The following is a 22,469-nucleotide window of genomic DNA, read 5'->3' as shown; positions in this document are numbered from 1 at the left end:
TGGTTCCAAACTTCTTCCATTTAAGAATGATGGAAGTCACTGTGTTCTTGGGAACCTTCAATGCTGCAGAAATGTTTTGGTACCATTCCCCAGATCTGTACCTCAACATAATTCTGTCTCGGAGCTCTACGGACGATTCCTTTGACCTCATGGCTTGGTTTTTACTCTGACATGCACTGTCAACTGTGGGATATTATAAAGATAGCTGTGTGCCTTTCCAAATCATGTACAATCAATTGAATTTACCAATCAAGTCGTAGAAACAGCTCAAGGATGATCAATGGAAACAGGATGCACCTGAGCTCAATTTCGAGTCTCATGGAAAAGGGTCTGAATACTTATGTAAATAAGGTATTTCTGTTGTTTATTTTTAATACATTTGCAAACATTTGTAAAAACCTGTTTTCGCTTTGTCATTATGGGGTACTGCGTGCAGATTGATGAGGAACATTTTTATTTACTCCATTTTAGAATAAGGCTGTAACGTCACAAAATGTGGAATAAGGGAAAGGGTCTGAATACTCTCCGAATGCACTGTATGTCTGTTAGTCTGTTAGTGTGTTTGGGTGTCTGGCTGTGTTTGTCTGTGTGTTTGTCTGTCTGGCTTGCTGGCAGGCTGTGTGTTTGTGTCTGTAAGTTTACTCTTTTAAACCCTCAATAATGCACTAGTCTATAGGACAACAACGATATGGCTCATTCCAGATGTACAGTATTCCACAAGGACAGTGACAAGAAGAACTAAGCTAAAAAAYGAGTAATCTGTCTTTATTTCTGGTCCTGTCTTTAAGAGTACCTGTACAGTGTAGCTAATGAACAAACCCATGCTCTTGTGTACCTGCAAGGTGTGGCAAATGAATACACCCCTGCTCTTGTTGTTTCTAGTGACAGAGGAAGAGGAGCAGAAGGACCTTCTGAGAGACAAAGTATCTCTCTACAAGGGTGACATCACCATCCTCGAGGTCGATGCCATAGTTAACGCAGGTACGATGCTTTGTTATTAATTTACATTGGTTTGATGCAGGAGTTTGTCAAACAATGGCTATTAGCAAGGCATTTTGTTGTGTTTGCACTGCTTTAATGCTGATGTTTATGAAACAAGCCATGCCTATGGTGAACAGTTGTTTCACACTACAACCTCGTGACATGCAAACAGTTTTTCTGTGTTTGTTAATGCTGGTAAGGTGCTTTTAAAATTGAGTTACACTGGTTTAATGTAGGAAGCTGTGAAACAAGCAAAACCATGTTTTTTCTGTGTCTGTTATTTCTGGTAAGGTGCTTTATAAATGAATTTTCAACAGTTCAGAGTGTGTGAAATCAGCAAAAGCTGTGGTTTTTCATCATCTAGGGAAAGTGTTTTCAAGCTACAAACTTACAACATGCAGGCAGTGTGATTTATGAGTTTGCTGCCCTCTAGTGTTGGTGGGTGTAAAGTGCTGACTTGCTGGATTGATTGGTGGATTGTGGGTCGAAGAAACAAATATGGTGAATCATTGACTTTGAGCAGTTCTGCAGTAGTTCATTGTGGGGTGAGAGAAAACATAATTCCTATTTCAGGATTTGGCTGCTAAGACTTGCCTTGAGGGCCACACTTTTTGTGGGCCTGTGTGGGATACAGTGAATGATATGAGCGTATGTTTTTAATGTAGAGGCAAGAGTAATGTGGTTACTAGTAGTCTGGTTAATGAACAGCCCGTTAACTGTAGAAGCTCGCTAATTGTGTGTGTGTGTGTGTGTGTGTGTGTGTGTGTGTGTGTGTGTGTGTGTGTGTGTGTGTGTTCTCTTACTGGTATTTTATTCTGACGGGTGGTTTGAGAGATTAGCAGAATAGTAAGTAGTTCACTTCCTTGTCTGTTGTTATTCACACCAACCTATGGCAGAGCGCCTGTGTTACTTACCATCTACTTACTGTACGGCAGAGAGCCAGAACAAAATGAAACATTTTGCTAAATAGCAGAATAGGGACCCATGCATTTTTTGATGATAGGATTGTGTTCCAATTATTGTTTGTTGTGAGGATGGTTGGTCCATCCCTTATAATGGAGCAATTTGATAGTGAACCCACAGTTATCGGCAGCGCGTACCCTCACACTGCGATCATGTCAAGCAAACGTTGTTTCAGAAGTAAATGTAGCCTTGTCTAGTGGTTTTCCCCCAGTGTTTTCCCCCAGTGTTTTCCCCCAGTGTTTCCCCCCAGTGTTTCCCCCCAGTGTTTCCCCCCAGTGTTTTCCCCCAGTGTTTTCCCCCAGTGTTTTCCCCCAGTGTTTTCCCCAGTGTTTTCCCCCAGTGTTTTCCCCCAGTGTTTTCCCCCAGTGTTTTCCCCCAGTGTTTTCCCCAGTGTTTTCCCCCAGTGTTGTTTTATTGGCTACCTTTACTAATTTCCAGCAAAGGCCAAAATACAAAACCGCTGTGTTTCAATATCACACTCTTCTACCGTCGGCTGAATATTTGAGTCCTTTCTAGTCCATTCTTAGTTTCAACAGTTCCGTCATTGATATTACTTTTGAATAACTATCGGGGGCATCATAGAGGTTTAGTGGTAATTTTAAATGTGAAGAAAATATGTCTATGGAAGTGGCAGTGCTTAAAGATTCTGTTATTACTGTAGAGAGAGATTGATAGATTTGATCTCAATGGTTATTACTGTCTCCTGTGTAACCAGCTGTTTTTATGCACATTAGCATCTTGGTACATAACCTCTATTGGAGCCAGCAGCATCTGTACTCACACTCACAAGACCCAAATAACACAGAACATTAGCATAGGGTTTGTGTCGGTTTGCCTGTGTCTTTTATGTATGAATGCATATGGCCAGCTGGAATGTTTATTGTTCTATATCAGCCTAGAAAGCAGAAACAGAATGCTTACGCTGTAAGTGTTGCATCTAAAATATGTAGCCCCTTTCCTGCAGTCAAATGACCAAATCGCCCCGTAGTGGCCTCATGGGTTGAATGCTATAAATATTTTCATAATTTCATAACTAATAAACATTATTTAAAAATTACCCACTAAAATCCAGTGAATTTATGTCAAATGGTTTTGTTATATTTCAGCCTTCTGTGATGTATATAAAGTGTAATATTGGGATGCAAACACAAAATGTTATATATTTTTTAAGCGCATAACCATGTGTGTGAGATGTATACTTTTGTTTCAAAGTAGATTTGTTTAAGACATTTACATTTAAGTCATTTAGCTGACGCTCTTATCCAGAGCGACTTACAAATTGGAAAGTTCATACATATTCATCCTGGTCCCCCCGTGGGGAATGAACCCACAACCCTGGCGTTGCAAGCGCCATGCTCTACCAACTGAGCCACACAAGACTACCAAGAAACACTCCGTAAAATGTTTTATTCAGTCTGAACTCATACAAGTCTCTCTTGAGACTAACCTGTATAAACAAAGGCTAAAACATTATTTGGAATACAAACATGCATTTAGCCTGTCTGACTTTCTGGCTTTTCTAATTTCACTAACAATTAAAAAACTTCAGAAGAACATTTCATGTCTGTGTGACATAGTGCTGTGTGCTCTGTGTGTGTGCTCTGTGTGTATGCTCTGTGTGTGTGTGCTGTCTGCACAGCAAACTCAATGGTGTACATTTAACTCTGACAGTGTAAAATGTACACTATTTTCAGTGAACATATGAGTCCCACTGAACTGGTGTTAAAATAACACGTTTGAAAGTGTTAGAGATGTAACTCTGTTGCAGTGTTTCCCATTCAACTCTTAACGTGTTCAAATGAACTTGATTGTGGTGTTTGCATAGCTCCACTGTAGAGTCATACGCAACACCTCCAGTGTAAAACATAACATTTAGAGTAAACTGGACTCACTTTTCTTAATGCTGACGCTGGTACACTTTCTCAGTGTAAGAAAATAACACCTGTAGTGTTACAGTAAATCATTTTGGGGTGTTGATTTTAGGGATGAACGATCTATCGGTGAGCATATCGGAATCGGACGATATTAGCTGAAAATGCCAACATCAGTATTGGCCCCATGTCTAGTTTAACGCTTTAACGCCGATGTGCAAAACCAATGTCAAAGCTGACGTGCATACGTATATAACGTAAGTAGATGACGTAAAAAACGCTACGGAAAATACAGCGCAACACAGAACAAAAGCAGAAAAATACTAAGCACACAATTCCAACAACTAAACAAGTTCAAGTTGAGCAGTCATTTGAAAGAGTAAGAACATTTCAGCCAGACAACTCAAAGCTAAATCCATTAACGCCAAGATAATGGAATTCATTATGCTGCTTGCTATGGGCGTCACGACTGACATTTGGACCAGCTATGTCAGCCCCTTGAGCATGCTGAGTCTGACAGCACAGTGGGTCGACAAGGATTTTGTACTGAGGAAAGCCGTATTGCATGCTCAAGAATGTGCTGGTTCTCATACCGCTGCTGCCATTTTAATGGCATTTGAGAACATGTTTGAAACTTGGAAACATRAACACACTCCTAGCKMYATTYGAACAACTGACTGGAGAAATAAGCTCATCAACTGYGTCTGMRGCAGACGTGATACCCWCTGTCATGGCATTGAAACRMCTGCTCAACAAAAYTGCWGACAGACCGTGGGGTTAAAACTTACAAAAGTACCCGAGGMTGTGAACAAGAAATTCAGTGGTATTCTCTCTGAGCCTGTTTACTGTGTCGCCACCATGCTCGGTGCTAAGTACAAGGACCACTACTTCGATGCAGATAAGAAACAAGGTTTACGTGAAATGTTACATACACAGCTGGACAAGATGGAAACGGACACAGTGACAGTGCGCACCGAGGAMGAGAGGCCACAGACAGACAGAGCTGAAACTTCACTGCTTGACATGTATGATGAAATCCTGGTTGAGACTGAAACGACTGAACAAATGAACAACGAAACAGCACAGCAAGTAAGTGAAAGAAATWGGTTTTGATGATGTTTTACTGGTAATACGTAAATCCAACAAAATAACTTTTTGGTCAGTGTGGTGTGTGTGTAACCTTTATTTAACTAGGCAAGTCTATTAAGAACAAATTCGTATTTACAATGATGGCCTACTGTCACGATCGTCTATAGGTGAGAGAGAGGACCAAGGCGCAGCGTGTGCAAAATACATTCTCTTTTATTTAAAACGAACACTGAATACAAACTAAACAAAACAACAAACGACCGTGAAGCTAACGACGTRAGTGCATAGACAAGCAACAAACGTTCAACATAGACAATTACCCACAAAACCCAAATGCCTATGGCTGCCTTAAATATGGCTCTCAATCAGAGACAATAAACCACAGCTGCCTCTAATTGAGAACCAATCCAGGCAGSCATAGACATACAAACACCTAGACAAGACACTGACCCATTAAACGTACAAACCCCTAGACAAACCAAAACACATACATTCCCCATGTCACACCCTGACCTAACTAAAATAATAATGAAAATAAAGAATACTAAGGCCAGGGCGTGACACCTACCCCGGCCGAACCCGGACAACGCTGGGTCAATTGTGCGCCGCTCTATGGGACTCCCAATCACGGCCGGTTGTGATATAGCCTGGATTCAAACCAGGGACTGAAGTGACGTCTCTTGCACTGAGATGCATTGCCTTAGACCACTGCGTCTATGTGTGTGTTAACTATTTAACTGTACTAGAATGCTTAAAAGGCCGCWAAAATTTTAAATATCGGATATCGGTACGGGKTTTTTTTGGCAAGGAAAATATTGGATATCGGTATCGGGCAAAAATGTCATATCGGTGCATCCCTAGTTGTTTTAACACTTTATGGTCTAAATCCTAATTTGCATATTTCCTAGGGTGCCTTTTCTTTTTGAGTAAATTCTAGAGTCAACACCCATGACTGTATTTGTTAGTGACAGAGACATGGTTATTTAAGTCTTTCGTTTTAAGCCTGTGGCTTTCACTAAGTGAGTTTCTGGGCTAATTTTATCATTCAAATTAAACTCTGACAATACATTACATGTATCCTAAGACCTTACTTATTGGCCTAGTTGATGGCCTAGTTTTACTCCAACACAGTGGTGTTAGGAAACTCCAGGTTTACATCAGGCCTGCAAGTCACATTATCCTGTCTTGCAAAGTGGTGTAATTCCTATTTGAATCCAACCAGCATTGGGATATCCAACAGTTTGCATTTTTATTCATGCGCAACCTGCATTCAGAATGACTGTCAGGGTTAGGAAACATCATAAAAAACACTACCTAAACCATTTAAACCAGAACAACCATTTCAATAATGGGGGCAATAAATCGAACTGATTGGATTAAAAAGTATGTTATTTATCTTTGTGTAACATAAGATTAACCAATTAATCAACGTACATGCAAAAACGCAGATATTAAAAACAATCCTAAAAAGTAATCTACCTGCATAGCATGCTGGGAAATATGATAATGATACGTGTAGTTTTGATGGGACTGTTTTACTCTCAATAACAATACCTGTGGTTATTAACACCAGCAATGGGGTTATTTTACACCACTGAGTGTTCATTTCACTCTTACAGAATTCATTTAACTCCTGAATCCACACAGAAAAATCAACACTGGCCTTTGTGTGTGTGTGTGTGTGTGTGTGTGTGTGTGTGTGTGTGTGTGTGTGTGTGTGTGTGTGTGTGTAACATAGTGCTGCTTTCCACAGCTCCTCCTCAGCTTTATCAGGACTTCAGGGTGATTTAAATCTCCTATTAAAGTTAAATTATTAGGATCATTGAGTTTCTAATTCTTCCTTGATTATGTTTAGACAGAGGTCGGACAGCAGGTGCTCAAAATGTCACCTGGGGTGGTGAGCTGTCGGGAGAGAGAGAGAGCAGGGCAGGATTGGGCTGTGTGTATCTGTCTGTGGAGTTGGAGGGTGGACATTAATGGACTAGCTCCCTGTCTGATCAGGCAGATGGCACTATGTAACCTGCTGTTAAGAGTAGTGTCTACATGGAGGGGGGTAAATGTCTACCACCACCATACTGGATATCTGGGCACAGCCCCCAATCCTATCCTACCTCCCTGCCAGCTACAGTATGTCCTTGTTTTTCCTTTTTTCCCCCTTTTGCTTTGCCTCTTGTCGTCATTAATCAGGATCCGTTCACTTTTCTGTTTCATCCCTACCTCCTCTAAGTTCCTGGACTTTCATTCCTAGCCCAGTCAGTGACTCATCTTGTTAAAGCTGTCTACAAACACTGAAGCCTCATGATCTTGTTAAAGCTGTCTACAAACACTGAGGCCTTGATTAAACTGAGATTAAACTGGCTGCTGCTTTAATGCTAGAGTCCAGGAATGAGAGGGTTTTATAGTGTGTGTGTGTGCGTGTGCGTGTGAGTTGCAAAGAAAGAGTGTGTGTATGTGGAGTCAAATAAGATCTGCTGCTTGCTGCTTGAGTAAAGTGAGATCCAGGAGTGGTAAGCTTATATAGCAGCCGGACCCCCCCATACAGGGACTGGTGGTAGTCTCTTATAGCAGCCGGACCCCCCCATACAGGGACTGGTGGTAGTCTCTTATAACAGCAGGACCACCCATACAGGGACTGGTGGTAGTCTCTTATAGCAGCAGGACCCCCCCGTACAGGGACTGGTGGTAGTCTCTTCTGGCAGCCAGACCCCCCTTACAGGGACTGGTGGTAGTGCTCTTATAGCAGCCAGACCCCCCATACAGGGACTGGCTGGTAGTCTTTATAGCAGCAGACCCCCATACAGGGACTGGTGGTAAGTCTCTTATAGCAGCAGGACCCCCCGTACAGTGACTGGTGTAGTCTCTATAGCAGCAGGACCCCCCCGTACAGGGACTGGTGGTAGTCTTTATAGCAGCCAGACCTCCCGTACAGGGACTGGTGGTAGTTCTTATAGCAGCCAGACCCCCATACAGGGACTGGTGGTAGTCCTTATAGCAGCCGGACCCCCCGTACGGTACTGGTGGTAGTCTCTTATAGCAGCAGGACCCCCGTACAGGGACTGGTGGTAGTCTCTTATAGCAGCCGGACCCCCGTACAGGTACTGGTGGTAGTCTCTTATAGCAGCCAGACCCCCCCATACAGGGACTGGTGGTAGTCTCTTATAGCAAGCAGGACCCCCGTACAGTGACGGTGGTAGTCTCTTAAGCAGCGGACCCCCCGTAGACTGGTGGTAGTCTCTATAGCAGCAGGACCCCCCCGTACAGGGACCTGGTGGTAGTGTCTTATAGCAGCCAGACCCCCCGTACAGGGACTGGTGGTAGTCTCTTATAGCAGCCGAGACCCCCCGTACAGGGACTGGTGGTAGTCCTCTATAGCAGCAGACCCCCCGTACAGGGACTGGTGGTAGTTCTTATAGCAGCAGGACCCCCCTACAGGGACTGGTGGTAGCTCTTATCAGCCAGACCTCCCCTTACAGGGACTGGTGGTAGTGTCTTATAGCAGCCAGACCCCCCTTACAGGGACTGGTGGAGTGCTTATAGCAGCCAGACCTCCCCTTACAGGGACTGGTGGTATGTCTTATAGCAGCCAGACCCCCGTACAGGACTGGTGGTAGTGTCTTATAGCAGCCGGACCCCCTTACAGGGACTGGTGGTAGTCTCTTATAGCAGCCAGACCTCCCGTACAGGGACTGGTGGTAGTCTCTTATAGCAGCAGACCCCCTTACAGTGACTGGTGGTAGTGTCTTCATAGCAGCGACTCCCGTACAGGGACTGGTGGTAGTGTCTTATAGCAGCCAGACCTCCGTACAGGGACTGGTGGTAGTGTCTATAGCAGCCAGACCTCCCGTACAGGGACTGGTGGTAGTGTCTTATAGCAGCCAGACCTCCCGTACAGGGACTGGTGGTAGTGTCTTTATAGCAGCCAGACCTCCCGTACAGGGACTGGTGGTAGTGTCTTTAACAGCCGACCTCCGTACAGGGACTGGTGGTAGTGTCTTATAGCAGCCAGACCTCCGTACAGGGACTGGTGGTAGTGTCTTATAGCAGCCAGACCTCCCGTCAGGGACTGGTGGTAGTGTCTTATAGCAGCCAGACCCCCATACAGGAACTGGTGGTAGTGTCTTATAGTAGCCAGACCCCCGTACAGGGACTGGTGGTAGTGTCTTATAGCACCAGACCCCCCGTACAGGGACTGGTGGTAGTCACTTATAGCAGCCAGACCCCCCGTACAGGGACTGGTGGTAGTGTCTTATAGCAGCCAGACCCCCGTACAGGGACTGGTGGTAGTGTCTTATAGTAGCCAGACCTCCCGTACAGGGACTGGTGGTAGTGTCTTATAGTAGCCAGACCCTCCCGTACAGGGACTGGTGGTAGTGTCTTATAGCAGCCAGACCCTCCGTACAGGGACTGGTGGTAGTCTCTTATAGCAGCCAGACCTCCCCGTACAGGACTGGTGAGTGTCTTATAGTAGCCAGACCCCCCGTACAGTGACTGGTGGTAGTGTCTTATAGCAGCCAGACCTCCCGTACAGGGACTGGTGGTAGTGTCTTATAGCAGCCAGACCTCCCGTACAGGGACTGGTGGTAGTGTCTTATAGCAGCCAGACCTCCCCGTACAGGGACTGGTGGTAGTGTCTTATAGCAGCCAGACCCCCGTACAGGGACTGGTGGTAGTGTCTTATAGCAGCCAGACCTCCCGTACAGGGACTGGTGGTAGTGTCTTATAGCAGCAGGACCCCCCTTACAGGGACTGGTGGTAGTGTCTTATAGCACCAGACCCCCCGTACAGGGACGGTGGTAGTCACTTATAGCACCAGACCCCCCGTACAGGGACTGGTGGTAGTGTCTTATAGCAGCCAGACCTCCGTACAGGGACTGGTGGTAGTGTCTTATAGTACAGACCTCCCCGTACAGGGACTGGTGGTAGTGTCTTATAGCAGCCAGACCCCCCTTACAGGACTGGTGGTAGTGTCTTATAGCAGCCAGACCCCCGTACAGGGACTGGTGGTAGTCACTATAGTAGCCAGACCCCCCGTACAGGGACTGGTGGTAGTGTCTTATAGCAGCCAGACCCCCCGTACAGGGACTGGTGGTAGTGTCTTATAGTAGCCAGACCTCCGTACAGGGACTGGTGGTAGTGTCTTATAGCAGCAGGACCCCCCTTACAGGGACTGGTGGTAGTGTCTTATAGCAGCCAGACCCCCGTACAGGGACTGGTGGTAGTCACTATAGCAGCCAGACCCCCGTACAGGACTGGTGGTAGTGTCTTATAGTAGCAGACCCCCGTACAGGACTGGTGGTAGTGTCCTATAGCAGCCAGACCTTCCCGACAAGAGACTGGTTTTTCAACCATGCTGCCATTTTGTTTATCTTACCATTCATTTTGCATTCAACGCACCATCACACAATGTACTGCTAAGTAGTTCATTAAATGCAGTGAGAGATGGGAGTTGGGATGAGGCTTGATTTGTCTCAGCTATTGATCCGCAGGGTGTGACTGACTGTGTTTGTGTGTGTGTTTCTGTTCCTCTGTGTCTCTGTGTGTGTGTGTGTCTGTGTTTCTCATAGACCAGTGTACATAATTCTGTTATTAGCGAGTAAGGACCAGGAATGGCCAGGCGTGCTTTAAAAAACAGGTAGAGCTGCTGTATGTCTTAATCTCACTGAGATTTGATAAATCTATTGGGTAATTTCACTGATTGTTAATCCGATGCATTTAGAAGGATTATCTGCAGTAATCTTAGTTGGATTAAGTGTCTAGCTGCCAGGAAAGAAAAATAAAAACAGTGCAGATGACTTTGTGACTTTGTTCTGCATTTCAGGGGTCCCCATATGGCACACTAATCCCTATGGGCCCTGGTCAAAAGTAGTGCACTATATAGGGACTAGGGTGCCACTTGGGACAGTAACAGGATGATGGCATGAGGCTCAGTCAGGATTTACTGCTAATCCTTGTTATTTTCTTTCTAAAACACAATTTAATGTTCAATCATTTTCCTCCCCCTCACTGTCCGTCTGTYACAAGGAAGAAATAGAGTACCATCTCAACTAAATTTCTAAACTTCATTGCTACTCTACTGAACAGAATGAGGCCATAAAGATAGCTGAGCAAGTGTGATTTGCGTGTGTGTGTGTGCGTGTATGTGTGTGCGTATGACTGTGTGGTGTGTGAAGGGGGAAAAAGTGTATTATAATGATGACTGGTGTAATTATAGGAGAAGAGAAGAGGTTGATTCAGGATCCATTACCAGTCATTTAAGCAATACGGCACGAGGGGGTGTGGTATATGGCCATTATAAGGGCTGTTCTTATGCGCGACGCAACGTGGAGTGCCTGGACACAGCCCTTAGCCGTGGTATATACCACAAACCCCGAGGTGCCTTATTGCTATTATAAACTGGTTACCAATGTAATTAGAGCAGTAAAAATAMATGTTTTGTCATATCCATGGTATACGGTCTGATATACCACAGCTTTCAGCCAATCAGCATTCAGGGCTGTAACCACCCAGTTTATAAAAACCTTTATCCTTCCATCCCTCTATTCTTGCGTGTGTCTGTATTCGATTGTCAATTTACTGTGTAAGGCATCTGCTTATGAGGTCTCAGCTAAGACGAGCGCCAGCCCAGCAGAACTGGGTTCACATACTATTTGACATCTTTCAAATACATTTGTTTATTCTGCCTGGAGTAGTAGGTGGGTGAGGTATTGCTCTTTTGTGACAATTCTATTGGTTCCATACTTCCATTGCACCAGGCAAGCTCAATCAAGCCCAGATCAAGTATTTAAAAATGATTTTGAATAGTATTTGAACCCATGTCTGGAGTGCCCGCCACAGAGGTTATGGTTATTGGTATGCTGTGGTATGCAGCGAAGCCATTCACATTCATATCCACATATCAGGCATCAGAGATTTGATTAGAGTATTAGTGAGGTATAATACAACCATCCACAGTCTGAATCTGTCTGTTTGTGGTGTGCAGGATGGTTCAAACAGTAGCCTACACTTTGTTTTATGATTGTGGTTGTTTTAAAGTCGTTTTTTCCCTGACTGCACGACACATTTCCAATTGAGACAATAAAGCGATTGATTGATTGAAAAGACAATGTTTCAAAGAAACCTGTAGGCTAACCTGAATGGAATTGGTATAGGCAGCTATAAAACAATATTTTTTCATTGAACAATATCGTTGGAAGGACCTTTTTAGTCTTTGTTATCGTTATTTGAATTAATTAAACTATGTTTGTTAGTGAAATCCTGAGTCGTATCACACAGTGGAAATTAAATTCCCACATACAGGTATAGGATTTTAATTTGATCACCATGCAATGCAGGACATTTAAAACTTTTAGTGTATTTGAGGTTTAAAATGGCTTCTGAAGTTTTTAATTCCACTTTGAAATTTCAGACTTGATTTTCCCTATCAACCCATACCAAAATGTCAATTTATTATAATCCACAAAATATTTCAAATATCCTGTTGCTGCAGGATTATTTTCTTGCTGTAGCAAACTGGCTCAAATTAAGATCCTACATCTGTAGCAATTAATTCTGTAGCACTGTGTGTGTGTGTGTGTGTGTGTGTGTGTCCCATAGCATCAGCTCGGTTCTTAGCAGGCAAAATTTGTTTTCAAATCTCTTTCTGGATGACCAGTTAATTGAAAAAAATGTCTTGTCACCTTCGTTAATTGTTCTAGTAACTGACAACAGTGGTAATAGGCGTTGAAATGTAAATTGCTCTCTGCTTCTGCTGTTATTATTATTCCCACAACAAGGGTTCCACTAGAATTAAAAAATCCATTAAAAAAAGAAAAAAAGTTGGGAATGGAATGGATTTACAAAGCTCTAAGTATGTGTTAATTTTTGTATAGCTTTATGTTGATGAGGGCTCTTTTTAGTGACAGTTGTTTTGCTAATGGAGGCCTACTTTCTGACAGGGCACTGTGTGCGCGTGGTTGTGGGTGCGTGCGTGTGTGCACACTGTGTAGCGTTGGCTAATGGTGTTTAATGTTCAAAGCACATTACATGTCTCCCTGAGTCACCCAGTCTTAATGGAGGAAATAGAGGCTACTTCCCAAATGGGACCCTATTCCCTATTTAGTGCACTACTTTTGACAGGAGACCATAGGGCCCTGGTCAAAAGGTAGTACACTACATAGCGAATAGGGTGCTGTTTGAAACACAGCCAGAGATCTTCTATATTAATCTGAAGATGGCATCACTGAGTTGTGTACTTGGCAGAGAGGAGATGCAGAGTGAAAAGAGGACATTTTGGATATTCTCAGCTTTCTGAGTGCTCTGCCTCTTGTCTGTAGACAAACTCCTAAAAAGAAAAGAGGCTTATTGAATGATGATTTGCTTCCACTCCATCATGGTTCATCATTATGTAATAACTTTTGAAAGTGTGATATGTAGCCTAATGTTTAAAAGGAGTAGAGTTTGATATATCCTCGCTATGTGAACAAACAAAACATTTTCTGATAGTGATTCTTAGACTACAGTGCTGTATGCCTGGTTGGATACAGTTTACATGAGTGATTTCATATGAAACCAGGACAAAWAATACCATGCTTTTTGGGATTTTCACCAAATGTAATCCATCGAATGGCCCTTTGGAGGAAGGATTGTCGACACATATTTGACATTTCATCAAAGTAATTCATCAAAGTTGGTATATTTATGACATTTTGGCCTTACCCAGGCTCCATAAAGTTTAATCTGTGGATGGTACAAAGCAAAAATTGCTGTCATATCAAGCYTTACCGCTTGCTCTGTAGTAAGAGTAGTATTTTGATTTCCAAAACATATTATACTCTACGGCAGGGATGGATAACTTATCATGAGGGGCCTAGTTGCTCGCGGTTCTGCGTAAACACACAAACTGAGTGTGGAGATGGTGGAAGAACCCCACTCCCCACACACACACATTGCTAGCAAAACATTTCAGTGGCCCCATTTAGTGACAGTGGAGTTTTCGAGTTAATTAGAGTGCAATTATATACATTTTGCCATGGGGTGTAGAGAAACATTTTTTTAAAGCAAGTTTGCTGCAATTAAACACATTTTACCATGGGGCGGAGAGAAGATTTTGCAATTTGATAACTAATTTCATACAATTCTAGTCATTTTTCCATGGGGCAGAGAGGAGAATTAGCTTTTTTTATAGCAAATTTCCTGCATTTTTACACATTTTGCCATAGAGACATTTTTAATGTGATATCTGAGTGAGATTGAGGAACAAATTCAATGGGGGCCCCCGACTGGAAATTCGACCATGATAACAGGTTTAGATAGCTGGCCACTAAACGACCATGATAACAGGTTTAGATAGCTGGCCACTAAACCAACTTAGCAATCTAAACAATGTTAGCTGGCCACAGGAGGTTGGTGGCATCTTAATAGGGGAGAATGGGCTCTTGGTAATTTTTATTTAAATAGGCAAGTCAGTTAAGAACAAATTCTTATTTACAATGACGGCCTAGGAACAGTGGCTAGGAACTGCCTTGTTCAGGGGCAGAACGACAGATTTGTACCTTGTCGGGGATTTGAACTTGCAACATTTCAGTTACTAGACCAACGCTCTAACCACTAGGCTACCCTGCCGCCCCAGTAATGATTGGAGAGGAAACAGTGGAATGGTATCAAATACAGCAAACACATGGTTTCCATGCCATTCCATTTGCTCCGTTCCTACCATTATTATGAGACGTTCTCCCCTCAGCAGCCTCCACTGTAGCTGACATGGGATCATTTTGATCCGAGGGATGCGGCCTGCGGGCTGACGGGTAGACATCCCTGCTCTACGGGCAAATCAAAGTTCCAGAGTGGAATCTCTGCTACTTTTAGAGTTATGATCCAATTTGAAAGCATTACCAACAGAGTGAATGTGAAAATTGATTCAAAATGCTCGCCATCTGCTGGTGATTTGCAGGATGTGTATTGATTTGCCTACTGTGCCGATTTCTCTGTATAAAATGGGCCAAAACTAGCAGAGATCCCACTCTTGAACTTTGATATGCCTGTAGAGTATATTATGTTAAACTGTGTGCGTGTGTGTGTGTATAAATATATAAATTAGAGGTTGACCGATTATGATTTTTCAACGGCGATACCGATACCAATTATTGGAGGACCAAAAAAGCCGATACCGATTAATCGGCCGATTTTTATATATATATTTGTAATAATGACAATTACAACAATACTGAATGAACACTTATTTTAACTTAATATAATACATCAATAAAATCAATTTAGTCTCAAATAAATAATGAAACATAATCAATTTGGTTTAAATAATGCAAAAACAAAGTGTTGGAGAAGAAAGTAAAGTGCAATATGTGCCATGTAAAAAAGCTAACGTTTAAGTTCCTTGCTCAGAACACGAGTACATATGAAAGCTGGTGGTTCCTTTTAACATGAGTCTTCAATATTCCCAGGTAAGAAGTTTTAGGTTGTATTTATTATAGGACTATTTATCTCTATACCATTTGTATTTCATTAACCTTTGACTATTGGATGTTCTAATGGGTACTTTAGTATTGCCAGCCTAATCTCAGGAGTTGATAGGCTTGAAGTCATAAACAGCGCAATGCTTGAAGCACAGCGAAGAGCTGCTGGCAAATGCACGAAAGTGTCGTTTGAATGAATGCTTACGAGCCTGCTGCTGCCTACCACCGCTCAGTCAGACTGCTCTATCAAATCATAGACTTAATTATAATATAATTAGAAATACGAGCCTTAGGTCATTAATATGGTCAAATCCCMAAACTATCATTTAGAAAACAAAACGTTTWTTCTTTCAGTGAAATACGGAACCGTTACGTATTTTATCTAACGGGTGGCATCCATAAGTCTAAATATTCYTGTTACATTGCACAACCTTCAATGTTATGTCATAATTACGTAAAATTCTGGCAAATTAGTTCACAACGAGCCAGRCGGCCCAAACTGTTGCATATACCCTGACTCTGTGTGCAATGAATGCAAGAGAAGTGACACAATTTCCCTAGTTAAATATTGCTTGCTAACCTGGATTTCTTTTAACTAAATATGCAGGTTTAAAAATATATACTTCTGTGTATTGATTTAAAGAAAGGCATTGATGTTTATGGTTAGGTACATTCGTGCAACGATTGTGTTTTTTTCCGCAAATGCGCTTTTATTAGGAAGAAATAGTCTTCACACAGTTCGCAACGAGCCAGGTGGCCCAAACTGATGCATATACCCTGACTCTGTTGCACAGAACGCAAGAGAAGTGACACAATTTCCCTAGTTAAAAGAAATGAATGTTAGCAGGCAATATTAACTAAATATGCAGGTTTAAAAATATATACTTGTGTATTGATTTTAAGAAAGGCGTTGATGTTTATGGTTAGGTACACATTGGTGCAACGACAGTGCTTTTTTCGCGAATGCGCTTGTTAAATCACCCGTTTGGCGAAGTAGGCTGTGATTCAATGATAAATTAAGAGGCACCGCATCGATTATATGCAACGCAGGACAAGCTAGATAAACTAGTAATATCATCAACCATGTGTAGTTAACTAGTGATTATGTTAAGATTTATTGTTTTTTATAGATATGTTTAATGCTAGCTAGCACCTTACCTTGGCTCCTTGCTGCACTCGCATAACAGGTAGTCAGCCTGCCACGCAGTCTCCTCGTGGAGTGCAATGTAATCGGCCATGATCGGTGTCCAAAAATGCCGATTACCGATTTGTTATGAAAACTTGAAATCGTCCATAATTAATCGTCCATTAATCTGAGGTCTCGGCAGTATGATCATTGTCCCCATGTGCAATTGCAAATCGTAGTCTGGCTTTTTTAATGRCGGTTTTGGTACAGTGGCTTCTTCCTTGCTGAGCAGCCTTTCAGGTTATGTCGATATAGGACTCGTTTTACTGTGAATCTAGATACTTTTGTACCTGTTTCCTCCAGCATCTTCACAAGGTCCTTTGCTATTGTTCTGGGATTGATTTGCACTTTGACACCAAAGTACGTTCGTCTCTAGGAGACAGAACGCGTCTCTTTCCTGAGTGGTATGACGGCTGCGTGGTCCCATGGTGTTTATACTTGCGTACTATTATTTGTACAGATGAACGTGGTACCTACAGGCGTTTGGAAATTGCTCCAAAGGATGAACCTGACTTGCAGAGGTCTACAATTGTTCTGAGGTCTTGGCTGGTCTTGGCTTCTTTTGATTTTCCCATGATGTCAAGCAAAGAGGCACAGAGTTTGAAGGTAGGCCTTGAAATACATCCACAGGTACACCTCCAATTGACTCAAACTATGTTAATTAGCCTATCAGAAGCTTCTAAAGCCATGACATCATTTTCGGGAAATTTCCAAGCTGTTTAAAGGCACAGTCAACTTAGTGTATGTAAGTTCTGACCCACTGGAATTGTGATACAGTGATATATGTGAAATAATCTGTCTGTAAACAATTGTTGGAAAAATGACTTGCACAAAGTAGATGTCCTAACCGACTTGCCAAAACTATAGTTTGTTAACAAGAAATTTGTGGAGTGGTTGAAAAACGAGTTTTAATGACTCCAACCTAAGTGTATGTAAAGTTCCGACTTCAACTGTATATCCCAGGACAAGATTGGTTAGCAACAGCAAGCTAGCTGGCTAAATTGCCATAAATGTTTAATGCTTTTTGACCTGTCCCCAAATTAATATAATTGGTTCAGAGTTTGTTTTGAAATTTCAACCTGAGTGTTCTGATCGCTTCTGGTGTGGGTGAACAAAATCAACGTACACGCGTCTGGTTTTGTCAGCAGGCCAAAATGCCATAAATATGCCAACTTTGATGAATTCTTCTCAATTATGCTTTTAGATACAAATATAAATATATGTGTAATATATGTAAACAATCCTTCCTCCAAAGGACCATTGTATAGATCACATTTTGTGAAAATCCCCCAAATCATCGTCTTTCATTTGGAATCACTCTTATGTCAAAGTGATGTCAAACTACCACGTGGGTTTGAGACTTGAGTAGTTATTTATGATGTTTCGACTCACCTTTAAAGTCGGCTGCAATGTCAAACGCGCCCAATCATTCTGTTTTGATCTAAGTAATTGATGCCTAAGCGGCATTTCTTTCTTTCTGGTCCTGAAGAGAGAAAAACATGTCGGGATGTTCTCTTCTGCACTTCTGAACCAATCCAGTACATGTGGAGGAGGAGTTAAGTGGAGTGTCGCCTTGTTAACATCCAAAAGCAGAAGTCGCTTCACAGGCTGTCTTTCCATTTCCCCTGAGTTCAGAGAGTGTGATGTCACTTTGACATAAGCTGTATCTCTTCTAGCCTCTAGTGATATAACCCAGACTATGTCCAGTAAGTACTGTCAGAGCCTGGACATGCTGCCCAGTGGACACTGCCACCCTAACCCCCAGAGGCCCCATGCAGAGGGTTCTAAATGATCTGAGTGGTCAATCTATCGGTCTCTCTACACATTCTCTCCCTCACACCCTAGCTGAGCAATGTTTGTCTTTGTCTTTGACCGTGACTGCCAAATGCCAATCGGTCAAGCATTTCATGGTAAAGTCTACACCAGTTGTATTTGCCKCATGTGACAGATAAAATKTGATTTTTTTTTGTCTCTTTCTCTCTCTTGCTCTCTCTCAATTCAATTTAAGTGGCTTTATTGGCATGGGAAACATATGTTTACATTGCCAAAGCAAGTGAAACAGATAATAAACAAATAAAATGTACAGTAAGCATTACACCCACAAAGGTTCCAAAAGAATAAAAACATTACAAATGTCATATGTCTATATACAGTGTTGTAACGATGTGCAAATAGTTAAAGTACAAAAGGGAAATTAAATAAACATAAAAACGGGTTGTATTTACAATGGTGTTTGTTCTTCAATGGTTTCCCTTTCCTTGTGGCAACAGGTCACAAATCTTGCTGCTGTGATTACAGACTGTGGTATTTCACCCAAAAGATATGGGAGTTTATCAAAATTGGATTTGTTTTTGAGGTCTTTATGGGTCTGTGTAATCTCAGGGTGGAGGGGATGGACAGAGGTAACTTCTAGTGCTAACTTGTGATTGTTGCACCAGGAATGAGAATAAATGCCACTGGCAAGGAGAAGTGTCTGCTCTATTGAACAGTAACATGACTGCCCTTGCTCACTGGGAGGAGGAGAGGAGAAGTGTCTGCTCTATTGAACAGTAACATGACTGCCCTTGCTCACAGGGAGGAGGAGAGGAGAAGTGGTCTGCCTCCTATTGAACAGTAATTGACTGCCCTTGCTCACTGGAGGAGGAGAGGAGAAGTGTCTGCTCTATTGAACAGTAACTGTGACTGCCCTTGCTCACGGGAGGAGGAGAGGAGAAGTTCTGCTCTATTGAAACAGTAACTGACTGCCCTTGCTCACTGGGAGGAGGAAGAGGAGAAGTGTCTGCTCTATTGAACAGTAACGTGACTGCCCTTGCTCACAGGGAGGAGGAGAGGAGAAGTGTCTGCTCTATTGAACAGTAATGTGACTGCCCTTGCTCACTGGGAGGAGAAGAGGAGAATTCTGCACTGAAAAACACCAGTTAATAATATCAGCTTCCAGGAGGGAGAGGCAGTACAGGGATACAGGGATGGGGTTATCCTTGCCTGCCGTTTGAGCCTTTATGTGCAGGGAAGCGAACACATTCACAAGCTATTCTGTCCTGGTATAGACTTAGTCCTGCTCAGTGCTCACACTAGAGCTGGGTGATATGGACCAAAATCCATATCACAGTAGGTTGACTGAATTACCATAACGATAAATTAAAGGATATGTTTACCACATTAATGTGTAGCAGTTCATGTTTTATATTACCCTTAAAACTACTACTACTACTTTGAATGATGTAGCTTTCAGTTGTTTCGTTAGCAAAATCCCATATTAGCAGACTTATTTATTTTCAAACTTCACATTCCTCTAGAAAAGGCTGCTTGTCATTATTATCAACATCCGTAAAAGGTCCTCGATAAATGGTCGGTTCGGTCTGTGTTGTTAGGACATTAAATGGTGGGACCCTTCAGTGTTTAGCATCCCAGCTCTAGCTAACACAAACATCAGGAAATAGGCCTCGAGGTTGAGACAGTTTTAGTATTGATTTACACTGAAGGCTTTATATTTTGATCAATTATTGCTATTTGGATAATGTCATTGTCAAGCTAGTGCCAATATAATCGTTTCCCCTGTTCATACCACAGACCCTATCAGGAGAATGTAGTCAGGGATTCCTTGCTGGGAGAGAAAAGCTATGCATCTCTAGTGGTGTATGACTCTGTGGAGTGTCTGGGAGGAAGATGCTAGACACACCCACGCACCAGTGGAGGCTGCTGAGGGAGTATGTCGTTGATACCGTTCCACTCCAGCCATTACCACGAGCCCGTCCTCCCTAATTAAGGTGCCACCCCAACTTGAGTCTGTAGAGAGGGAAGTTGATGAATGTCCAACTAAGGCAGGCCAGTGTTCATGAAGAGGACGGGGGGGCAGTGTTCATGAAGAGGACAGGGGAGGGCAGGCCATGTTCACTGAAGAGGACAGGGGGGGGGGCAGTGTTATGAAGAGGACCAGGGGGAGGGCTGGCCAGTGTTCATGAAGAGGACGGGGGGGGCAGTGTTCATGAAGAGGACAGGGGGGGGCAGTGTTCATGAAGAGGACAGGGGGCGAGGGGCTGGCCAGTGTTTCATGAAGGAGGAAAGGGGGAGGGGCAGGCCCGTGTTCATGAAGAGGACAGGGGGGCAGTGTTCATGAAGAGGACGGGGGGGCAGTGTTCATGAAGAGGACAGGGGAGGGCTGGCCAGTGTTCATGAAGAGGACCAGGGGGAGGGCTGGCCAGTGTTCATGAAGAGGACGGGGGGCAGTGTTCATGAAGAGGACAGGGGAGGGCAGGCCAGTGTTCATGAAGGGGGGGGGGGGCAGGCCAGTGTTCATGAAGAGGAAAGGGGGGGGGCAGGCCAGTGTTCATGAAGTGGACAGGGGGGGCAGTGTTCATGAAGAGGACAGGGGAGGGCTGCCAGTGTTCATGAAGAGGACGGGGGGGGGGGGGGCAGTGTTCATGAAGAGGACAGGTGGGGGCAGCCAGTGTTCATGAAGAGGACAGCGGGGAGGGGGGCCAGTGTTCATGAAGAGGACAGGGGGGAGGGCAGGCCAGTGTTCATGAAGAGGACAGGGGGGGGGGGGCAGTGTTCATGAAGAGGAAGGGGGGGGGCAGGCCGTGTTCATGGAAGAGGACATGGGGGGCCCGGTGTTCATGAAGAGGAACGGGGGGGGGCAGTGTTCATGAAGAAGGGGGGGGCAGGCCCAGTGTTTCATGAAGAGGAAAAGGGGGGGGGGGCAGGCCAGTGTTCATGAAGAGGACAGGGGGGGGGGGGGCAGTTGTCATGAAGAGGAAAGGGGGGGGGGGCAGGCCCAGTGTTCATGAAGAGGACAGGGGGGCAGTGTTCATGAAGAGACGGGGAGGGCAGTGTTTCATGAACGAGGACAGGTTGGGCAGGCCAGTGTTCATGAAGAGGACGGGGGGGCAGTGTTCATGAAGAGGACCAGGAGGAGGGCTGGTCCCCAAAGGTTTTTCTCTCCGTTGCTTTCTTCTCTCCCCATCTGACAGAAAGCCTAAGTCATTGTCTTGGAGGTGAGCTGTGTGTGTGTGTGTGTGTGGTGAGTGGGGCTCTCCTCCTCCCCTTCATATTCCTCTTCCCCTCCTCCCCCAGTGGGGACAGCCAGTCCCCATCCATCAGGGCTTTGAATAATTGGGAGGTTTCTCAGAGTCAGTGTCAGACAGGGACATGGTATAGTTAAAGGAAGTACTCTCTCTATCCACACAATTCCAGCTCTGAATTGGAAATCTTCTCCTAGCCAAGGTCCACACATGTTCTTTTTTTGACCTAGCTCCTACACCACGGGCCTAGACTGTAGGGTGTATAGGATAAGACTGGATAGATACAGTAATAGGCATTATGGTGGGAATGTGGGGGAATGATGGACTCTCTCCATCTCTATGTAGGCCTAGTTCTGAATCCCATAGTCCTTAGCACTCATCTATCCCTAGCCCCGACATACTAGGCACTACACAGTATTTCAAAGAACATGATGTTCTGAATCCCTAATCAACCCTATACCCCTCGGCACTCCTCGAGATCATCTGAGGTGATTGGATACAAACTGTGTAAGCTTTATGCTATTAGATTCACCTTGCCTTCTGATTGGCTAGGTAGAAATGTTACCACGTTGCTCCCACCTATCCAATCCTCTCAGATCTACAGAAGTGGCTTGGGGTCCATTTCAGACGACCTTTTCTCCCAACGCCTCTCTACTCTCGCTACTCTCCCATTATATATGAAGACCTTTCAGCTTGGCTTTTTTAAATGTATTTTTATTTAACCTTTATTTAACTAGGCAAATCAGTTAAGAACTAATTCTTATTTACAATGACGGAAAGGTACTAGGAGAGTGGTCTAAACATCAGGCCATAACAGTAGAATGGAGAGTGGTCTCAACATCAGACCACACCAGTAGAATGGAGAGTGGTCTCAACATCAGACCACACCAGTAGAATGGAGAGTGGTCTC

At 43.7% G+C, this 22,469-nt stretch overlaps 1 protein-coding gene across 2 annotated transcripts in view; it reads left to right on the top strand.

Moving 5' to 3' along the window:
- macrod2 (mono-ADP ribosylhydrolase 2) overlaps positions 1 to 22,469 on the top strand; it is a 1,308,647-nt gene that overhangs the window by 11,838 nt on the left and 1,274,340 nt on the right. For both annotated transcript variants that reach the window (XM_024007574.2, XM_070448731.1), the window contains exon 3: positions 883 to 981. In XM_024007574.2, the coding sequence (XP_023863342.2) occupies positions 883 to 981 (99 nt within the window). The remainder of the gene's footprint in view (positions 1 to 882; positions 982 to 22,469) is intronic.

This window comes from Salvelinus sp. IW2-2015, linkage group LG18 (assembly GCF_002910315.2).
Source record: "Salvelinus sp. IW2-2015 linkage group LG18, ASM291031v2, whole genome shotgun sequence".
Classification (NCBI taxonomy): Eukaryota; Metazoa; Chordata; class Actinopteri; order Salmoniformes; family Salmonidae; genus Salvelinus; species Salvelinus sp. IW2-2015.
This window is presented reverse-complemented; position numbering and strand designations above follow the sequence as displayed.